Raw genomic sequence first — 21,492 nt, 5'->3', positions numbered from 1 at the left:
GGACTACAGGGACCATGTCCAGCTAATTTTTTGATTTTTTAAAAATAGAGATGGGGTCTCACTTTGTTGCCCAGGCCAGTCTCTAACTCCTGGCTTCAAGCAATCCTCCTGCCTCAGCCTCCCAAAGTGCTGGGATTACAGGCATGAGCCACCTTATGCAGCCCATAATTTTTTCTTGGTAGCTGGACATGATGTCCCGGGTAAAAGTTAATCAATCTCTTAAGTTCGTGGCACACAAAATAATTGATTCAAACAAAGCTCCTATCTTGTTTTGGTTACTTATTTTCTTTAATTTCCAATTCCCACTTTTCACCCAACCTCCATTCTTATTTCCCACTTCCAAAGATAACCTTTTTATTGTATTAGGGATGGTGATCCTTTAGCTCCTGAATATTTTTGGAAAATGTGTATCACATGTAATGTGAATTGATATCAATGATATTTTGACCTAATGCTCAATCTTTTCTTTTTCTTTCTTTCTTCCTTTGAACTGGAGCTATATTTTAAAGATGTCTTCATGTGGATGGGTGTGTGCCAATCCAGTGCTCCTGAATCCTACATAGTAATCTTTGGACTGTATCCATCAAAATTTGTTTTATTAACACCATGCCACAATAATCTACATTATAAAGAACATCCTTGCACTGGTCCCCTCATGACCCCATGTGAGAATCTCCATGGGCTGCATATCCAGGAGCAGAACTGATTGATGGTAGGATATTGCTAAGTAGTAATGAATCAGTAATGAATCACCCATGTGACTGGGTTAGTTTGTACCCCCAACAACAAGGCGGAAAGTTCCTTTTTCCCCATTAGACAATTTAACAACACCCACAGTTGAGGAGATAGCAACGATCGACACTATTCACTCTTCTGATTTTTCTCAATCCAATGATGGAGAAATGATATCTGATAGTTGTTTTAATTCTTATTTCTTTCAATATTGAGTTTAAACATTTCCTCATATGTTTTTATTTTAGCCTTTTGGCTTTCTTCTTCTCCAGGAATGCAACTGGAAACAGCTGTTACAATGTTTCTTTTATGTTTGATTGCACAATGTTTTCTACTTTAGACCTTCACATGTACTTCATTTTTTTTCTGTCTTTTTAAAGGAAACAGGGCAAAATGAGCAAGAGATGCATGAGCGTGGGTCAGCAAACGTGGGCTCTTCTCTGCAAGAACTGTCTCAAAAAATGGAGAATGAAAAGACAGACCTTGTTGGTATGCTTCAGAGTCTATGTGTTCTCATATTTAGAGGATGAAAAAGTATTTTATCATGCAACATAAACACTTTGTTTTCATTATTTAATATTGCACATATGTGTAGTCTAATTAACAAGCTAGATTTTTTTTTCAAATTCTGGGCTTTGCTATTTGTTTAGGTAAAATTTATTTTTTCAAATTACATTATGTATTATTGTTTTATGTCTTACTAGAGGCATTTTTTTAAAAATTCATATTCAGAAACTCCTTGAAAAATAAAGCCATATCTTTATACTTCAGAGATAACAATTCTTAACCGCTGAGCTCATTTGAATCTCATGAACGTATTTGTATAGAAGTTCAGGGACAAAGTAAAAAAGAAGCAGGGAATCCAAAATCTAACAAACAATGAAAAGGCAAATTGTAGCACTTCTACACAATGTCATTATAGACACAGACAATGCCTGTTTGAAAGAAATAATAATCATGTAAATAAATGGGAAAATAGTATTGTGACCTTTTACTTCTATTAAAATAGTACTTATTTTCTTCTGATCATAAGAATGATTAGATGTGCTTTGTGCAAAAAATTTAGTAAACTCAGAAAAATATAATAAAATCACCCATAGAATACTCATAGTTCAAAACTTATATTAACATCTGATCTTATGAACGTGTGTGTGTGTGTGTGTGTGTGTGTGTGTTCATGCAACAAATATGTATTGAATGCTTGGATAGGCAGGGAATAAAGTATACAACAATTCCTGCATAGGGAAAAGATTATATAAATGTAAAAGTTGTGATCCCGCCCTACATAGATGTTTTACCTTTAAACTTTTAGCTCTTTTTTATATAAACATTATATTTATTTTTCTATTAAGATAGAAACAGATATAGACCAACACACATAGCTAAAAAAGGATCATATGATGAAGATGACATATAACTCTTTTAAAAAGGACTTATGTGTAGTATCATAACTAAATAATTAACTAGGTTCTTATCACTGGGTTTCAATTGCATTGTGCTGTATTTCCAATTCCCGAATGTGGTCACGATGACCACATTCAAAAAAACTTTGTTTTTTTATGAGCAACATTTTGGGACTATCTTCTTCCACATACCAGCAACAGAAGGTAAAAATATGATCTTGCTCCTGTTCATGGAAGCTAGTTACCTATTCCACATCACCTACTATTTATTTATCACTGTCACTAAAATTTTAACATGACTAAACTGTTGGGCCATTCATAAAGTAATCCAGGCTTTATCACTTGCACTAGAGTGTGGTAAACTTAGATTCTCAATTATAACTGGAATTGATGTTACAATTCTGTCTTGGTAGACAATGTGCATATTTTAATATATGCAGATTAATGGACAAAGAAAATCAGGATATTTAAAAACTAGGAGAAAGAACAAATGGAATGCAAGCCAAATAACAGAATTAAGTATTTCAAACTGTTTGTGGATGATTGATCTGTGGTATAACATCTACCAGTTTGCTTCCTTTTTCTCTTATTGCTATATAGGAATGGCTCTTTTCATTTCTTCTGGTACTGTTTCTGTACCTATTTTTCTCCAATTTACATCAAGTTCATGACACTCCTCAAATGTCTTCAATGGATCTGGGACGTGTAGATAGTTTTAATGATACTAATTATGTTATTGCATTTGCACCTGAATCCAAAACTACCCAAGAGATAATGAACAAAGTGGCTTCAGCCCCATTCCTAAAAGGTATGTTCCCTGGTTGTTCATAGTAATTTCCTTATTTGCAAAAGGCACAAATTCATTTTGAGATTTCCTTCATAAATTATGTTGAATGTTCAAGTTTCTAGAGTTTATTAACAACATTAACGTATATTCCTTCCAAGTCTCAAAATTTTTTGTAGTTTGTTCACTAGTGTCCCATTTAGGAAATTCCATATTAAAAGGGTTATCTTCATAATTGTACATATCAAAATGAGATAGTCCAGGGTTATTTAAATGTATGTTTGTGAAAAGATTCTGGAAACATTGGACTGTAGTGACAGCATGATTTTTCAAATACATACATATTAAGAGAGAAACTATACATCATTTTGAAAACCCATGGGCAATATTTACAATGAAAAGAGGTGACATGTTTCCTTGTACCACAAAGTATATATGTGGGTGGGACACAAAGCTCTAAAAGCCACAAGATTGGCGTGGTTTTTCCTCTGGGTGTAGGAAGAGAACAAAGAGAAACAATAAGGTATCTGATGGTCCTGAAGAAACTTCTTTAAGAGTTCATAATTACCCACCAGAAAGCAGAGAGGGCCAATTTGAGAATCGCAACTGAAACCATATTCAGAAATTTTATTACTAGTATAGTTTTGGAATGCTATTGAAGCTGTTAAATGTGTAAAGTGTGATAGACCAAATAAGTAAGTATGGAATAGTCTCATTCTCTCACCCATGTGTCCTTAAAACTTGGGAGTCACACTATGGAAGAGAAGGTCTAGGGCAGGACATTTACAAGGTGAAGAACCTTGTCATTCCAGATAGCTTAGAGAGCCATCAAGACCTGATCGGTTATGCCGAAAGAACTCAGCAGCCAATGTGGCGTAAGTCCATGCTTTCGTCAAGTTATTAAATGAAAAATATAACTAACCATTTTACCGTTAGAGGATGATACAGGTTGAGCACCCCTAATTCTAAAACCCAAAATCAGAAATGCACCAAAATCTGAAGCCTTTTGAGCCTGACATGATGCATAAGTGGAATATTCCACACCTGACCTCATGATAGGTTTGACTCTGTGTCCACACCCAAATCTCATCTTGAATTGTAATCCCCACATGTAGAGGAAGGGACCTGTAATCTCCATGTTTTGAGGGAGGGAAGTGATTGGATCATGGGAGCAATTTCCCCCATGCTGTTCTCATGATAGTGAGTTCTCACAAGATCTGATGATTTTATAAGGGGTTTTCCCCCCTTTGCTTCCTGTCTCTCCTGCCACATTGTGAAGGTGCCTGCTTCCCCATCTGCCATGATTGTAAGTGTCCTGAGGTCTCCCCATGTTGCAGGAATCAGGAGACCAGAAAGACCATATGGGTGGAACAGGAGGATTTTATTTAGGTGGCCACTGGCCCAGCAGATTAATATCCAGAGGCTGAGCCACGAACAAAGACAGGGCTTGACTTTTATTCATGCAACTGAAGTGGGGTGGCTAGCCAGTGGCGTGAAATTTGCAGGATGGGGAAAGTGAGAACACAACAAAGGCAGTTAATCAAACTGTGACAGGTTTTGCAACTTAGGCATGTCTTGTGACCTTTGCCATCCTGCACAAATGGGAAAACAGGAACTTACAAAATCCTTGCAAACTTGCAGAAATAGTTACAAAAGTAATTATAAGAGCAGAACAAAGAATGATAGCATGGGGAGAGAATTTCAGGCAGAGACTGATAAGAACTTGTTTTTCTCCTCCCTGCTCTTGGAATCCATTTCTCTGGGGCCCCTGCCTGGCCTTGCAGATAATGTTATCATAGCTCCAGCTGGACTTTGGAGTGAGTCAGCCTGGTCAGGGAAGGACTTGTTTTCTCTTAACTTGTTTTTCTTATATTTCCTGCTTCACCCAGCCATGCAGAACTGTGAGCCAATTAAACCTCTTTCCTTTATAAATCACCCAGTCTTGGGTATGTCTTTATAGCAGTGTGCAAACAGACCAATACACCTCATGTGATCGGTCACAGTGAAAACGCAGTAAAAACTTTGTTTTATGCACAAAATCATTTAAAATATTGTATAGGCTGAGCGTGCTGTAATTCCAGCACTTTGGGAGGCCGAGGTGGGCGGATCATCTTAGGTCAGGAGTTCTAACCTGGCCAACATGGTGACACCCCATCTCTACTAAAAATACAAAAATTAGCTGGGTGTGGTGGCATGTGCCTGTAATCTCAGCTACTTGGGAGTCTGAGGCAGGAGAATCACCTGCACTCAGGAGGTGAAGGTTGCAGTGAGCCGAGATCGTGCCACTGCACTCCAGCCTCAGTGACAGAGTGAAAGGCCATCTCAAAAACACAAACCAACAAACAACAACAATTATATATATATATATAAAATTTTATACTATATATATAGTATAAAATCGCCTTCAGGCAATGTGTATAAAGTGTATGTGAAACATAAATGAATTTCACATTTAGACTTGGGTTGCATCCTCAAGATTTCTTATTACGTGTATGAAAATATTATAAAATCCGAAAAGAAATTGAAACCCAAAATACTTCTTGTCTCAAGTGTGTGATAAGAGATACTCAGCCTATTGTAATGAGTTCTTACTATGGAAAATAGCAAATAAAGAGAAAATACAAGCACATATCCCACGTGAACTATTGCACAACCAAATAGATAATGGAAAATATTATTTTATAAATGTTTTATATTAGTAGATGAAAAAGAAATGATAGAAATAAAACATCACGATTTTGAAACTCCCATTGAATTAATGGACCTAGGCACTGAGGGTCAACAGCTGGAATATCTCAAAAAGAGAAACAACTAGAAATTATAAGCCTCTCATAAAACAACACATCAACACCTATCGGCTGGCAAAAAAGGATTAGACCTGAGTCTGGTTAAGCCTCTGGATCTAGCTGCTGGATTGTAGGAAATACGGAGGACAAAAGAACTTGCTGAATTGCACCAGGAGGGTGCGCTTATATGGGTTAAATGGCCTGGGTTAGATCAGTAACAGTCAGCCATTTACACTACATATTTTAGAATAAACAAAGTCTCTTAAGGAAACACTATCTAAATGCAACAGTTTTATTCTGTCTTTGGAAATTTGGCTACATTGACATCACTTCCAAATGAAGATGTGTACTATAATTGCAGCATATATTCCAACTTTAGATAGGTTTGTTTGTATATGAATTTAAATTGATGTATTGGTATTTCCAATATCAATATTTATACCAGTACCAATACCAATGATTATTTCCAATACCATTGGAATTTCCAATAGCAATAATTTTTTGAAATTCATTGTGCCTTAAATTATTGTTTGATATGGTTTGGCTGTGTCTCCACCCAAAATTTTATCTTGAATTGTAATCCCCATAATCCCCACAATCCCCATGAGTCAAGGGAGGGACCTAGTGGAAAGTGATTGGATTATGGGGGTGGTTTCTCCCATGCTATTCTCATGAAAGTGAGTGAGTTCTCATGAAGTCTGATGGTTTTATAAGCATCTGGCATTTCCCCTGCTTGCACTCATTCTCTCTCCTGCCTCCCTGGAGAGAGGTACCTTCTGCTATGATTGTAAGTTTCCTGAGGCTTCCCCAGTCATAGGGAACTGTGAGTCAATTAAACTTCTTTTCTTTATAAATCACCCAGTCTCGGTATTTTCTTATAGCAATGTAAGAACAGAATGATACATTGTTTAAATGATTTATTTGGAAGGGTAAGTTATATTTGCAATACAAATGTTTGCCATAAATTTCTGATTTTATCTAGAACATCAGAAATTCCCACCCCTCTCCCCTCCATGTCTTATTTAGGCCCAGCACTGCCTTTAGGAAGGAATAGCTTTAACATAAAATAACCTCAACATAATTGAATATGGCCAGGTAGAGATTTTCTTGCTTAACTATTTCTTTTGTTTTCTTCACATGGCAGGAAGAACAATCATGGGGTGGCCTGATGAAAAAAGCATGGATGAATTGGATTTGAACTATTCAATAGACGCAGTGAGAGTCATCTTTACTGATACCTTCTCCTACCATTTGAAGTTTTCTTGGGGACATAGAATCCCCATGATGAAAGAGCACAGAGACCATTCAGGTAACTTTTGAAGAAGAAAAAAATTTTTTTTGCTATTGTATCAGTAGCCACAAAGGGGGCATACCTGATAGCAGAGGTGAAACTACACAAACATATACAACCACAACATACACCTTTAATTTCTGAACATAAAGGAGATTCATATTTATTAAATGAAGCTTATGTGCTTAAGTACATTGTTTTATTAAGAAATTATATTTACTATTATTTCTAAGTTGCTCCTGAAAAAACACCTGAACAAAATGATCTTGCTCATTGATTCCCAAACATTTTCTTAAAGTTTAGTGCTTTCTTGACGTAAGCAACAGAAGATCCAAGCTCAAGGAAAGCAATCTTGACCAATGGAAAGAATTATAAAATATAATGAAAAATCATTGAGAACTGGTCTTAAAAATATTCGTAAAGTAATTCTGCTATATTCCGTTTGGGTGTGCTCTGCAACTCTCAACTGAGAAGACTTACCATCCACTATATTATCATGGACTTTGCATTTTGAAGCATTTGAAATTTTGTTTTTTTCTGTAGCCAAGATTGTATCATTCCGTAATAATGGATGTGTTCTTCTTCTAAAGCTCACTGTCAAGCAGTGAATGAAAAAATGAAGTGTGAAGGTTCAGAGTTCTGGGAGAAAGGCTTTGTAGCTTTTCAAGCTGCCATTAATGCTGCTATCATAGAAGTGAGTATAAAGTTAAAGGAATCTAACCACATTGCATTTGAATTTTGCTGGATGGTGATTTAATGGATTATCCTATTCTATCATTTATTCACTTCATTAATAAGGCACAATATACAGAACAACTTCCATAATAAAACCATTGTACTAAGTACTGGGGATCAGAAAATAAGTAGAACACAGGCATTTTTCTCCAGGGATACTGGTATAGGGGGAGATAGAAACATGGATATATAGTCATAAGAAGAGTTTAGATTCTATCATAGAATTTCTTATTTTTAACTTTGTTTTTCTTAGAGACAAAGTTTTACTCTGTTGCCCAGGCTGGAATGCAGTGGCTATTCACAGACATGATTATAGCTCACTGCAGCCCCCAAACTTCTGGGCTCAAGTGATCCTCCTACCTCAGCCTCCCAAGTAGCTGGGATTACAGACCATGCCACCATGCCTGATTCTATCATGGAATTTAAAATGGTGTACTAGGCAAACAATGAAGCAGGATATACTCTGATAAGAAACATCAGGGAAAATTTGCTAATTGAAGTGACATTTCAGCTAGTCTTAAAACAGGAGTAGCGTTTTGTCCAGTGAGGTTGATGATGTTCTAAGGAGTCACGACAAAACCTAAAGTGTTCCAGGAACCACAAGGGGCCAGATCATGAAGGGCATATAAACATAAAATACATAAATGTAGAATGTACATGATTCCTTATAATTTAGAGAAAAAGCCTAAGGTTGGAATTAGATTGATGATAACAATTTGTTCATTGATATCTTTCTTCAGATCACAACAAATCATTCAGTGATGGAACAGCTGATGTCAGTTACTGGTGTACATATGAAGATATTACCTTTTGTTGCCCAAGGAGGAGTTGCAACTGATTTTTTCATTTTCTTTTGCATTATTTCTTTTTCTACATTTATATACTATGTATCAGTCAATGTTACACAAGAAAGACAATACATTACGTCATTGATGACAATGATGGGACTCCGAGAGTCAGCATTCTGGTAAATCATATGACTCCAATCCATTATGCAGCATAAACAAACAGAACAACTTAGCTGGTTGACTCCTTAGACCAGGGGTCCCCAAGCCCCAGGCCACAGACTGCTACTGGTCCGTGGCCAGTTAGGTACCAGGCCACATAGCAGGAGGTGAGTGGCAGGCAAGTGAGCAAAGCTTCATCTATATTTACAGCCACTCCCTATTGCTCACATTACCACCTGAGCTCCACCTCCTGTCAGAATAGCTGCGTTATTAGAGTATCACAGAAGCTCGAACTCTATTGTGAACTGTGTATGTGAGAGATCTAGGTTGCGGGCTCCTTATGAGTGTCCAATGCCTGATGATCTGTCACTCAAGAGATCTAGGTTGCGGGCTCTTTATGAGTATCCAATGCCTGATGATCTGTCACTGTCTCCCATCACCCCCAGATGGGATCTAGTTGCAGGAAAACAAGCTCAGGGTTCCTACTGATTCTACATTGTGGTAAGTTGTATAATTATTTCATTATATATTACAATGTAATAATAATAGAAATAAAGTGCACAATAAATGTAATCCACATGCATCATCCCAAAACCATCTCCCCACTCCTGTTTGTGGAAAAACTGTCTTTCATGAAACTGGTCCCTGGTGCCAAAAAGGTTGGGGACTGCTGTCTTAGATCTCTAAAGCAATACAAATGTTGCCGCTTTCATAAAGTAGTATGTTTATAAATGAGTTGAGCAGATGACCATGCAGACTTGGTGACTTGAAACTTTCCAAATTTATTTGACTTAAAGACAGCCTTATCCTGTAGATGTTTGCCAATACTCAGGGCGCCAGATGATTACTTGGTCACTAGTTACCATATATGGGTGAACCCAAATACACAAACACGTGAGGTTTCCAATATTCAGTAAAATACATGTTTCAGATACCTTATGTTAGGAATGGTGATTGATTTTTGACCCAGTGTTGGATGAGTCATCACTTTTATGACACTGAGCAAAAAGAAAACCTTTTATGTTCTTTAAACATTGAGATATTTTAGCTGAGGCCGTAGAGCACTGTGGTAAGCCTGGGAGGCAAGAAGCCACGGGTTGTCTCCATCTCAGCATTCAGTAGCTACCATCTTGGAAAATTACTTAAACTCTTTAAACTTCAGTTTTCTCTTCTGTAAAACGTGGATAATAATATGTACCTCTCATTGGTCCTGAGAATTAAAAGAAAGAAATGTATCTAAAATGTTTTACATGGTGGTTAAGAATAAACACTCAATATTAAGTGTCAGTTGATGGAGATATGGGGAGCTTTATGGCCAGAGAGGACAGTAGAGGCAAGTTAGGAAACAAGGGTTGAATTGTCAATTAATGGCAAGATAGTTTCAAGAGTTTAGCCAAGTGATGCATTAGAGACAGATGCAGTAAAAGCCTGAGTTCTGGAGTCAGAAAGAAATGGCTTGAATCTTGAATTTGCCCTTTACACACTGTGATATTGTCTCCGTGTTAAATAAGATATGTAGAATGCATATAAGGGTTCTGGGCATATGCTACATAGGCTTTCAAAGAATATTAGACATTACTGAGTAGAAAAAAATAAAGTTTATGTGATTTTCTACACAAGTGTTCAATACACCGGGTGGAGAAGTGGAGAAGATGAATTACTTCTTTGGTTTAGGATGAAAGTTTTTCTCCGATGTCCTTTTCTGTATCAGAATTGAGTTAACTCAGTACTAAAAAAATTTGGTCAAGATAGATAGATAGATAGATAGATAGATAGATAGATAATTTCTTTCTTTCTTTTTTTATTTTTATTTTTTTGAGACAGAGTCTTGCTCTGTCACCCAGGCTGGAGTGCAGTGGCGTGATCTTGGCTCACTGCAACCTCCACCTCCCGGGTTCAAGTGATTCTTCTGCCTCAACCTCCCTAGTAGTTGTGACTACAGGCGAGTGCCACCACGCCCGACTAATCTTTGTACTTTTAGTAGAGACAGAGTTTCACTGTGTTGGCCAGGCTGGTCTTGAACTCCTGACCTCAAGTGATCCACCTGCCTCAGCCTCCCAAAGTGCTGGGATTACAGGTGTGAGCCGCCACCCCAGCCTATTTTTTAAAAAATGATATACAAAGAATTATAGAAAAATAACCAAGATGATTTTAAAAATAATAATCCAGTGAGAAAGGATTAAAAATCAGGGCATTTTTTTTCCTCTCATAAGAAAAGCCTAAGGCATTTTACTTGTACAGCATTTAAGTGGAACTAAGGAGAGTTTATAGAATATAGATGAACAATTTCAGATGAATGAAAGTGTACTGTGCAAAGGGAGTTATTACAATTAGCCATTAAAAATAAGCCATCCCAAAACATGATGGCATTTTCTACTTTAAATAAAAACTAACTGTTCATTGTGGACACACTATAAGCCAGTTGCCATATTAAACCCATAAAATAAATAATTTCATTTAATTTTCCTGTTTTCCACCAGAAAAACCTGAAGTTTGAAGAGATTAAATAACTGCCTCTCAGGATTATATAGTTACAATGTAGCAGGAGAAACTGGAACTAACTCAGATCTGTGATTAGAAAGCTTTTTCTCTTTCTCCTTTAAAGAACTTTCTTCCTGTTTATTTGGCATTGATAGTAAGGGAAAAGATATCTTCATATTCGTCTATATGTCTGTATCTATCTGTGTCCTGTGGGTATGTATAAATGTGTATCTATATCTAATTATCTATATTGGGGATTGGTAATCTATCAGCTGTTTTTGTACAATTTGCAAATTAGGAATTTCTTTTACATTTTTTATCATACTTTAAGTTCTGGGATACATGTGCAGAATGTGCAGGTTTGTTACATAGGTATACATGTGCCATGGTGGTTTGCTGCAACCATCAACCTTTCATCTAAGTTTTAAGCCCCACATGCATTAGATATTTCTCCTAATGCTATCTCTCCCCTTGCTCCCTACTCCCTGAAAGGTCCCAGTGTGTGATGTTCCTCTCCCTGTGCCCATATGTTCTCATTGTTCAACTCTCACTTTTGAGTGAGAACATGCGGTGTTTGGTGTTCTGTTCCTGTGATAGTTTGCTGAGAATGATGTTTTCCAGCTTCATGCATGTCTCTGCAAATGACATGAACTCGTTCTTTTTTATGGCTGCATATATTCCATGGTGTATATGTGCCACATTTTTTAAATCCAGTCTAGCATTTATGGGCATTGGGTTGGTTCCAAGTCTTTGCCATTGTGAATAGTGCTGCAATAAATATACGTGTGCATGTGTCTTTATAGTAGAATGATTTATGATCCTTAGCATATATACCCAGTAATGGGATTGCTGGGTCAAATGGTATTTCTAGTTCTAGATCCTTGAGGAATTGCCACACTGTCTTCCACAATGGTTGAATTAATTTACACTCCCACCAACAATATAAAAGCATTCCTATTTCTCCACATCCTCTCCAGCATCTGTTGTTTCCTGACTTTTTAATGATCACCATTCTAACTGGTGTGAGATGGTATCTCATTGTGGTTTTGATTTGTATTTCTCTAATGACTAGTGATGATGAGATTTTTTTCATATGTTTGTTGGCTGCATAAGTGTCTTCTTTTTGAGAAGTGTCTGTTCATATCCTTTGCCCACTTTTTGATGGGTTGTTAGTTTTTTTATTGTAAATTTGTTTAAGTTCCTTGTAGATTCTGGATAGTAGACCTTTGTCAGATGGATAGACTGCAAAAACTTTCTCCCATTCTGTAGGTTGCCTGTTCACTCTGATGATAGTTTCCTTTGCTCTGCAGAAGCTCTTTAGTTTGATTAGATCCCATTTGTCAATTTTTGCTTTTGTTGCTATTTCTTTCAGTGTTTTAGTCATGAAATCTTTGCCTATGGCTATATCCTAATGGTATTGCCTAGGTTTTCTTCTAGGGTTTTTAAGGCTTTAGATCTTATGTTCAAGTCTTTAATCCATCTTGAGTTAATTTTTGTATAAGGTGTAAGGAAGGGGTCCAGTTTCTGTTTTCTGCATTTGGCTAGCCAGTTTTCCCAACATCATTTATTAAATAGGGAATCCTTTCCCTATTTGTTGTTATTGTCACGTTTGTCAAAGATCAGATGGCTATAGATGTGCAGTGTTATTTCTGAGGGCTCTCCATTTGTCTATATATCTGTTTTGGTACCAGTACCATGCTGTTTTAGTTACTGTGGCCTTTCAGTACAGTTTGAAGTCAAATAGTGTGATGCCTCCAGCTTTGTTCTTTTTGCCTAGGATTGTCTTGGCTATGTGGGCTCTTTTTTGGTTCCATATGAAATTTAAAGTAGTTTTTTCTAATTCTATGAAGAAAGTCAATGGTAGCTTGATGGGAATAGCATTGAATCTATAAATTACTTTGGACAGTATGGCCATTTTCACAATATTGATTCTTCCTATCCATGAGCATGGAATGTTTTTCCATTTGTTTGTGTCCTCTTTTATTTCCTTGAGCAGTTATTTGTAGTTCTCCTTGAAGAGGTCCTTAGTATCCCTTGTAAGTTGTATTCCTAGGTATTTTATTCTCTTTGTAGCAATTGTGAATGGGAGTTCACTAATGATTTGGCAGTCTGTCTATTATTGGTGTATAGGAATGTTTGTGATTGTTGCACATTGATTTTGTATCCTGAGACTTTGCTGAAGTTGCTTATCAACTTAAGGAGTTTTTGGGCTGAGACGATGGAGATTTCTAAATATACAATCATGTCGTCTGCAAACAGAGACAATTTGACTTCCTTTCCTCCTATTTGAATACCCTTTATTTCTTTCTCTTGCCTGATTGTGCTGGCCAGAACTTCCAATACTATGTTGAATAGGAGTGGTGAGAGAGGGCGTCCTTGTCTTGTGCTGGTTTTCAAAGAGAATGTTTCTGCTTTTGCCTATTCAGTATGATATTGGCTACGGGTTTGTCATAAATAGCTGTTATTATTTTGAGATATGTTGCATAAATACCTAGTTTATTGACTGTTTTTAGCATGAAGGGGTGTTGAACTTTATTGAAGGCATTTTCTGCATCTCTTGAGATAATCATGTGGTTTTTGTGACTGGTTCTGTTTATATGATGGATTACATTTATTGATTTGCATATGTTGAACCTGCCTTGCATCCCGGGGATGAAGCCAAGTTGATCATGGTGGATAAACTTTTTGATGTGCTGCTGGATTCCGTTTGCCAGTATTTTATTGAGGATTTTTGCATCAATGTTCATCAGGAATATTGGCCTGAAATTTTCTTTTTTTATTGTGTCTCTGCCAGGTTTTGGTATCAGGATGATGCTGGCCTCATAAAATGAGTTAGGGAGGAGTCCCTCTTTTTCTATTGTTTGGAATAGTTTCAGAATGAATGGTACCAGCTCCCCTTTGTACTTCTGGTAGAATTCAGCTGTGAATCTGTTTGGTCCTGAGCTTTTTTTGGTTGGTAGGCTATTAATTATGGCCTCAATTCAGAACTTGTTATTGGTCAATTCAGGGATTCAACTTCTTCCTGGTTTAGTCTTGGGAGGTTGTAGGTGTCCAGGAATTTATCCATTTCTTCTAGATTTTCTAGTTTATTTGCGTAGAGGTGTTTATTGTATTCTCCGATGGTAGTTTGTATTTCTGTGGGATCAGTGGTGATATCCCCTTTATCATTTTTTGTTGTATCTATTTGATTCTTCTCTCTTTTCTTCTTTATTAGTCTGACTAGAAGTCTATCTATTTTGTTAATCTTTAAAAAAAAAACAGCTCCTGGATTCGTTGATTTTTTTTGAAGGGTTTTTCATGTCTCTATCCCCTTCAGTTCTGCTCTGATCTTAGTTATTTTGTGTCTCCTGATAGCTTTTGAATGTGTTTGCTCTTGCTTCTCCAGTTCTTTTAATTGTGATGTTAGGGTATCAATTTTAGACCTTTCCTGTTTTCTCCTGTGGGCATTTAGTGCTATTAATTTTCCTCTAAACACTGCTTTAGCTGTGTCCCAGAGATTCTGGTATGTTGTGTCTTTGTTCTCATTGATTTCAAAAAACTTATTTATTTCTGCCTTAATTTTGTTATTTACCCAGTAGTCATTCAGGAGCAGGTCGTTCAGTTTCCATGTAGTTGTGCAGTTTTGAGTGAATTTCTTAATCCTGAGTTCTTATTTGATTGCACTGTGGTCTGAGAAACTGTTTGTTATGATTTCTGTTCTTTTGCATTTTCTGAGGAGTGTTTTACTTCCGATTATGTAGTCGATTTTAGAATAAGTGCTATGTGGTGCTGAGAAGAAAGTATATTCTGTTGATTTTGGGTGGAGAGTTCTGTAGATATCTATTAGGTCTGCTTGGTCCATAGCTAAGTTCAAGTCCTAAATATCCTTGTTAATTTTCTGTCACATTGATCTGTCTAATTTTGACAGTGGGGTGTTAAAGTCTCCCATTATTATTGTGTCAGAGTCTAAGTGTGTTTGTAGGTCTCTAAGAACTTGCTTTATGAATCTGGGTGCTCCTGTATTGGGTGCCTATATATTTAGGATACTTATCTCTTCTTGTTGCATTGATCCCTTTACCATTATGTAATGGCCTTCTTTGTCTTTTTTTAATCTTTGTTGGTTTAAAATCTGTTTTATCAGAGACTAGGATTGCAACCTCTGCTTTTTTTTTTTTTCTTTCCATTTACTTGGTAAATATTCCTTCATTCCTTTATTTTGAGCCTATGTGTGTCTTTGCACCTGAGATGGGTCTCTTGAATACAGCACACAAATGGGTCTTGACTCTTTATCCAATTCGGCAAATTGGATACTGGCATCTGTGTCTTTTAATTGGGGCATTTAGCCCATTTACATTTAACGTTAATATTGTTATGTGTGAATTTGATCCCGTCATCATGATGCTGGCTGGTTATTTTGCACATTAGTTGATGCAGTTTCTTCATAGTGTCGTTGGTCTTTATATTTTGGCTTGTTTTTGCAGTAGCTGGTATTGGTTTTTTCTTTCTACATTTAGTGCTTCCTTTAGGAGCTCTTGAAAGGCAGGCCTGGTGGTGACAAAATCCCTCAGCATTTGCTTGTCTGTAAAGAATTTTATTTCTCCTTCACTTATGAAGCTTAGTTTGGCTAGATGTCTTTTACATTTATAAATGCTTGGGAAAAAAATTCAATGAACAATAATATTTTGTGGTATGTGAAAATGTATATGAAATTCAAATTTTGTTGTCCATAAATACATTTTATCGAAACATAGCCACACATCACTAACATATTGTTTGTGACTGTGTTTGTGCTACAATGGCAACAGAAACTGTACAGCCTGCAAAGCTGAAAATATTCACAATGTGGCTATTTAGAAAAAAAGTTTGCTGAACCCTGCTCCATTATCTACTTTTTTGTCCATATTGTTTATACAATAACCTTACTGAAAAACTTGTCCAGAGCTGAGAAATCAGCATAGATGTCTTCCCAGAAAAGCTCTCTCTGGAAACCTCTCCCAGTGACATCCATTGTATCATCCAGCTTTACTTATTTTGCAATTTAGTTATCAATTTTCCTCTCTACTTGTTTATTGCCTACCTTCTTTTATATTATGTGATCTTGAGGGTAGGAGATAAGTTAGCTATTGCATTTTCTTTTCCTTTACCCTTGATAAATGGTGAACTTCACAAATCATTTGCTGAATAAATGAATCAAGGAAGTGATGAAGTAACAACATTCTAACTGACGGCTTTGTTTCTCTGCTAGGCTTTCCTGGGGTTTGATGTATGCTGGCTTCATCCTTATCATGGCCACTTTAATGGCTCTTATTGTAAAATCTGCACAAATTGTCGTCCTGACTGGTTTTGTGATGGTCTTCACCCTCTTTCTCCTCTATGGCCTGTCTTTGGTGAGTTGGTTAATTTCATCTAAGTCTTTTATTCTCTTTCTCTCTCTCTACTGCCAATAATTTATCACTAATTCTGGTCTCACCTCTTTTGTTCTCTTTGTAGTATTTGCATGAAACAGTGTCTAGGGGTGGAAAAATATAAAATATACTTTTATAATATAAAATTCCTTTTTTTGTGCTACTGATGGTTCTCATAGAATTATATACCAGCTGAAGTCTTTCTCTTTTCTCAGATAACTTTAGCTTTCCTGATGAGTGTGTTGATAAAGAAACCTTTCCTTACGGGCTTGGTTGTGTTTCTCCTTATTGTCTTTTGGGGGATCCTGGGATTCCCAGCATTGTATACACATCTTCCTGCATTTTTGGAATGGACTTTGTGTCTTCTTAGCCCCTTTGCCTTCACTGTTGGGATGGCCCAGGTAAGAGTTAAGGTAACGCTTTCACTTTTTACAAACCGTTCTACACAGATTCCCTCTTAATAATTCACACAACATGCTCTAAGCATTCCATTCTATAACTTTTGTAAAAATAAACATGTATGAGACAGGAGTGACTTTAATTTTTCTCTCTCAGTGTAATTAGTTTCCCCATAAGTCACTAAATATAGGATCATACCCTTATTATTGAGATGTTTCAGCTTCTACTTCTAAGTGGTTGTCCCAGAGAACATTTGTCTCATTCAGTGCTCAGGAAACATGACCCTTAATGTTATCACAAGCATTTAAAAACCAGGAATTTGGAATAAATATATCTTTATTTTTTAATTGCTCATTTCTACATGAAACTGAACCTTGTCTCAGAAAAGTTAATTTTAGTTATGGTATCATAACTATAATATGCTAAATGAAAGGTTCTGCTAGATATAAACTCATTGTATCCTACCGCAGTCCAGTTAAGACATTATTCTTCTGTCTTCTGCCCAACTACTGAAGTATTTTACTGTTTCATGTTTTCACTCTGAAATGGACTTCCTTGTTGAGAATGCCCTCCTTTTTTCTCATTCTAAGCCCAAAAAAGTCCTATTGCAGCACTGTTTGTAATAAGATTGAAAACAATGTAAATGTCCATTGGTAGATTACTGGTTAAATAAATTACGGTCCATCCATACAATGGAAAATGTGCAGCCATCAAAAAGAATTTTTAAAGACTGATGCTGTGACTCACACCTGTAAATCATGCACTTTGGGAGGCTAAGATGGGTGGATCTCCTGTGGCAGAAGTCCAAGACCACCCTGGGCAACATGGTGAAACCCCATCTCCACAAATAAAAAAAAATTAGCCAGTCATGGTGGAGTGCATCTGTAGTCCTAGCTACTCTGGAGGCTGATGTGGGAGAATCACCTAGGTCCAGGAGGCTGAGCCTGCTGTGAGTTGAAATAGCACCACTGTACTCCAGCCTGGGTAACAGAGTGAGACCCTGTCTCAAAAAACAAACAAATAAACAAAAAATTTAAAAACACTTCTTGTACTGACATACAGAGTTTTGTAAACTATATTAGGTCCAGCTCAAATATCACCTTTCTTGAGTTTGTACTTCCTCCTAGAAAATGTACCTGGGGCTGCCTGTGAGTTTCTTAGTACTCAGTACTAGTACTAACTTCCATTCATTTCCCAAATTGACATCACTTCATTGCTATTAAAATTGTCTTCTATAATAGTAGACAGAGCTCTGTAGAGACAAGATTTTATCTTATTTATCTTTGCAAACCCAGTTGTAGCAGAAATAAAACAATAATAATTCTTAATGCCATATTAATTCTTTTAAAATTCACTGTATCTTTCTTTTTCAGCTTATACATTTGGACTATGATGTGAATTCTAATGCCCACTTGGATTCTTCACAAAATCTATACCTCATAATAGCTACTCTTTTCATGTTGGTTTTTGACACCCTTCTGTATTTGGTATTTACATTATATTTTGACAAAATTTTGCCCGGTAAGTACTAACATGGCTATAATTTAACACAATTTCAATAATAGCATGTCTTTAAAACAACTCTACAATGTACTAAATAAAAATTAGCAAGCAGTTTTTCAAAATTTCTACAACAAGCCTAATGATATTCTGTAGTTTGTTTATAGAATCACTTTCTAAGACTTGGCTCTGCTATAACACTCCAGAGTGTTTCTTTTTAAAAAGAGACACTTGTGAGAGATTATGGATGATGATACTATTAGTGTTTATGTCAGAACTAGATGAAGAATGCTGGTGCTTGATACTTGATCTTAGAAATCTCTAAGTGCTTTCCCATTTAACTCACTTGATATACAATAGTGGGTTATTAGTAAAAATATTATAATTGCATAGTCGATGTACAATCTTTCCTTTCTTTCTTTCTTTCCTTTTTTTTTTTTTTTTTGAGAAGTCTCGCTCTGTCACCCATGCTGGAGTGCAGTGGCGCGATCTCTGCTCACTGCAACCTCTGCCTCCCGGGTTCAAGTGATTCTCGTGCCTCAGCCTGCTGAGTAGCTGGGACTACAGACATGCCCCACCATGCCTGGCTAATTTTTGTGTTTTCAGTGGAGACGAGGTTTCACCATGTTGACCAGGCTGTCTTGAACTCCTGACCTCAGGTGATCTGCCCCTTCGGCCTCCCAAACTGCTGGAATTACAGGCATGAGCTACCATGCCACCCTTATGTACAATCTTTTCTATAGAGAAACAAAATCTTCATCTGTGCATCTCTGGGGTCTGTCTGTCAATTCCTCGTATATACTAGGTAAGTGCTAAGGAAGAGGCAGAAAGGGAAATTGGGAAATGAAGGGAAGGAAGGGACCTTCTGAATAGTTTATTCATCACGTTTCTGGGAGTACTGATACAGAATAATGACTCGCTGATTATTTTAAAACTTCCCAAGTAAGAAATTTCGGAATGTATCATTAGTGTTATGACATTTACTATTATTCTTGGTGTATTGACCTTATCTAACCCAAATGGAGGAAATCACAAGCAGGAGAATTGCTTGAACCCAGGAAGCAGAGGTTGTAGTGAGCCGGGATCATGCTACTGGACTGCAGCCTGGGTGACAGAGTGAGACTCCATCTTAAAAAATAAAAAATAAAAAGGACACATAAGTACAGCTAGATAGAAAATTGTTCTTAATTAGATTTAAATTCCTCCTGAGACATCTCTCTGCATTTTGAGGAGCTTTTTAGTTAGTTAACAATGCTACATGCTTCTCATGTTAAAAACGTCATATTAGCCATCTCTGTTATTTTCTCACTGTTCTGTGTGTGTCAAAAGCACATTAAAACAGTAATTAATACAGACCTTAATATGATAATGTGGGTTCAGGTTTAATGTCAAAGGGGCTGCACTGATATGCTGATGGAATCCTTGAAGCGATGACTGACCCAGTATTCAATTGCCTCCTGCTCACATAGCTGAATATGGACATCGATGTTCTCCCTTGTTTTTCCTGAAATCCTGTTTTTGGTTTCAACACGGAAGGGCTAATCATGTGGTCCTTGAGAATGAAACAGATTCTGATCCTACACCTAATGACTGTTTTGAACCAGTGTCTCCAGAATTCTGTGGGAAAGAAGCCATCAGGTAACCAATAAATTACTTGGAGGCACCAATGGAGAACAGGCAGAGACTGGGGATCTGCCAGGTGACACACTAGGAGCAAAGATCGCCTTCTGTGTCCTCTGTACCCACCTACAGCCAGCCTGCTGCACTCATCAAAGGCTATACTCATCCTTCATAGCACGCTATTTTCTCACATTCTCAGCACTTACATTTACTAATATTTCATGGTATAGTAACAACCGTCCACAAGTAAATAATTTTTGAATTTCCATTTTCCACATTATCTTTCTTATTTCTTCTCTTTGTGTTTTTCTCCCCTGGGTTGTTCTCTTTGTGACAAACACTGCCATCGTCTCCCTTGCTATTATTCTCAACCCCCTTTTTTATTAATTCAATTTGTCCCTCTCATCTTCCCTTCCTGGCTTATAATTAGATGAGGAGAAAGAGGCAAGCGATGCAGGCATGGGAAGAGGACACTCCAGAGAGATGGGAAGGAAACATCAGAAGTCAGGACTGTTAGTTTCATGCCTATCTTCCCTCTTAGATGATGGACATGCTTTATTCAATTCTGGTTGCTTCGATTTCCAAACAGCTAGAAATCTCTAATACCCCAGATCTTTGCTAAAATTTTGTTCATCATTCAATGTTGTGTTCATCTCACTCCTCAGTAATACCTTTCTGATATATCTCTTTCAGTAATATTTTAACTCAGGACATTTATGATACAGTCTCTGAACATAGGTCCAATATGAACATACAACAAAGAGCAGCATTTGCTCATTCCTTATGAGCATGTAAACATAGCAATGTTTTCAAGAATCATGACATCTTTCTAAGCTGGAACTCTAAGTTTTATGTTCTTTCCAGTGCCTATAACAGAATTAGGTCCTATCAGAGAGATCATAGGAAGCCTTGAATGATGAAATAAGGGGTTTTAATTTATCCAGTGGTCAAGGAGGAGGGTATTGAAGATTTGCGAATTGTGGGTAATAAGACTAGTCTTATGGTCTAGAAAAATTATCCCTAGCAACGGGTGGAGATTGGAAGCAGGATCTCACATAGCTGACTGTTAGGAAAGTGTAGGAGATTTTATCTGTGGCATGGCTACTCAAGACTGCCAGTCCTGCGTCATTACTGTGGCTGGTGCGGCACCCAACAGACCAGTGCACAGAGTTCTGAAGGCTGCACCATTCTATCCCAGAGGTCAAGCCAGCTGGACTCATAATCGCCTCTCGGTATAGAAGGCAGAAAAGTGAAATGTCAATTAAAAGGTATTATTATACCAACCACAGAGTAGATTCTAATCTAATAATCTACAATCTAAACATGAAAGTTAAATGCTGTCAAAACATATGGAAAAAATTTATCATTTCTATTGCTTAGATGAAATGAAGGAATAAAGCAAGCTGATACCTATTATTGTCTTAAAAAGA

General features: G+C 37.0%; 1 protein-coding gene across 5 annotated transcripts in view; it reads left to right on the top strand.

The window, feature by feature from the left end:
• ABCA9 (ATP binding cassette subfamily A member 9) overlaps positions 1-21,492 on the top strand; it is a 98,293-nt gene that overhangs the window by 26,788 nt on the left and 50,013 nt on the right. The window contains exons 3-11 of one of the 5 annotated variants that reach the window (XM_016932826.4): positions 1,113-1,221; positions 2,736-2,943; positions 6,850-7,014; positions 7,587-7,690; positions 8,472-8,698; positions 16,384-16,525; positions 16,759-16,944; positions 18,316-18,463; positions 19,912-20,080. In XM_016932826.4, the coding sequence (XP_016788315.2) occupies positions 1,113-1,221; positions 2,736-2,943; positions 6,850-7,014; positions 7,587-7,690; positions 8,472-8,698; positions 16,384-16,525; positions 16,759-16,944; positions 18,316-18,463; positions 19,912-20,080 (1,458 nt within the window). Of the gene's footprint in view, positions 1-638; positions 713-1,112; positions 1,222-2,735; positions 2,944-6,849; positions 7,015-7,539; positions 7,691-8,471; positions 8,699-16,383; positions 16,526-16,758; positions 16,945-18,315; positions 18,464-19,911; positions 20,081-21,492 lie in introns of those variants that run through there. The other 4 variants (XM_024350576.3, XM_016932831.3, XM_054670638.1 and 1 more) reach the window with 4 other exon arrangements.

Source organism: Pan troglodytes, chromosome 19 (genome assembly GCF_028858775.2).
Source record: "Pan troglodytes isolate AG18354 chromosome 19, NHGRI_mPanTro3-v2.0_pri, whole genome shotgun sequence".
Lineage (NCBI taxonomy): Eukaryota > Metazoa > Chordata > Mammalia > Primates > Hominidae > Pan > Pan troglodytes.
The sequence above is the reverse complement of the archived record's forward strand: the minus strand, read 5'-3'. Positions and strand labels throughout refer to the sequence as shown.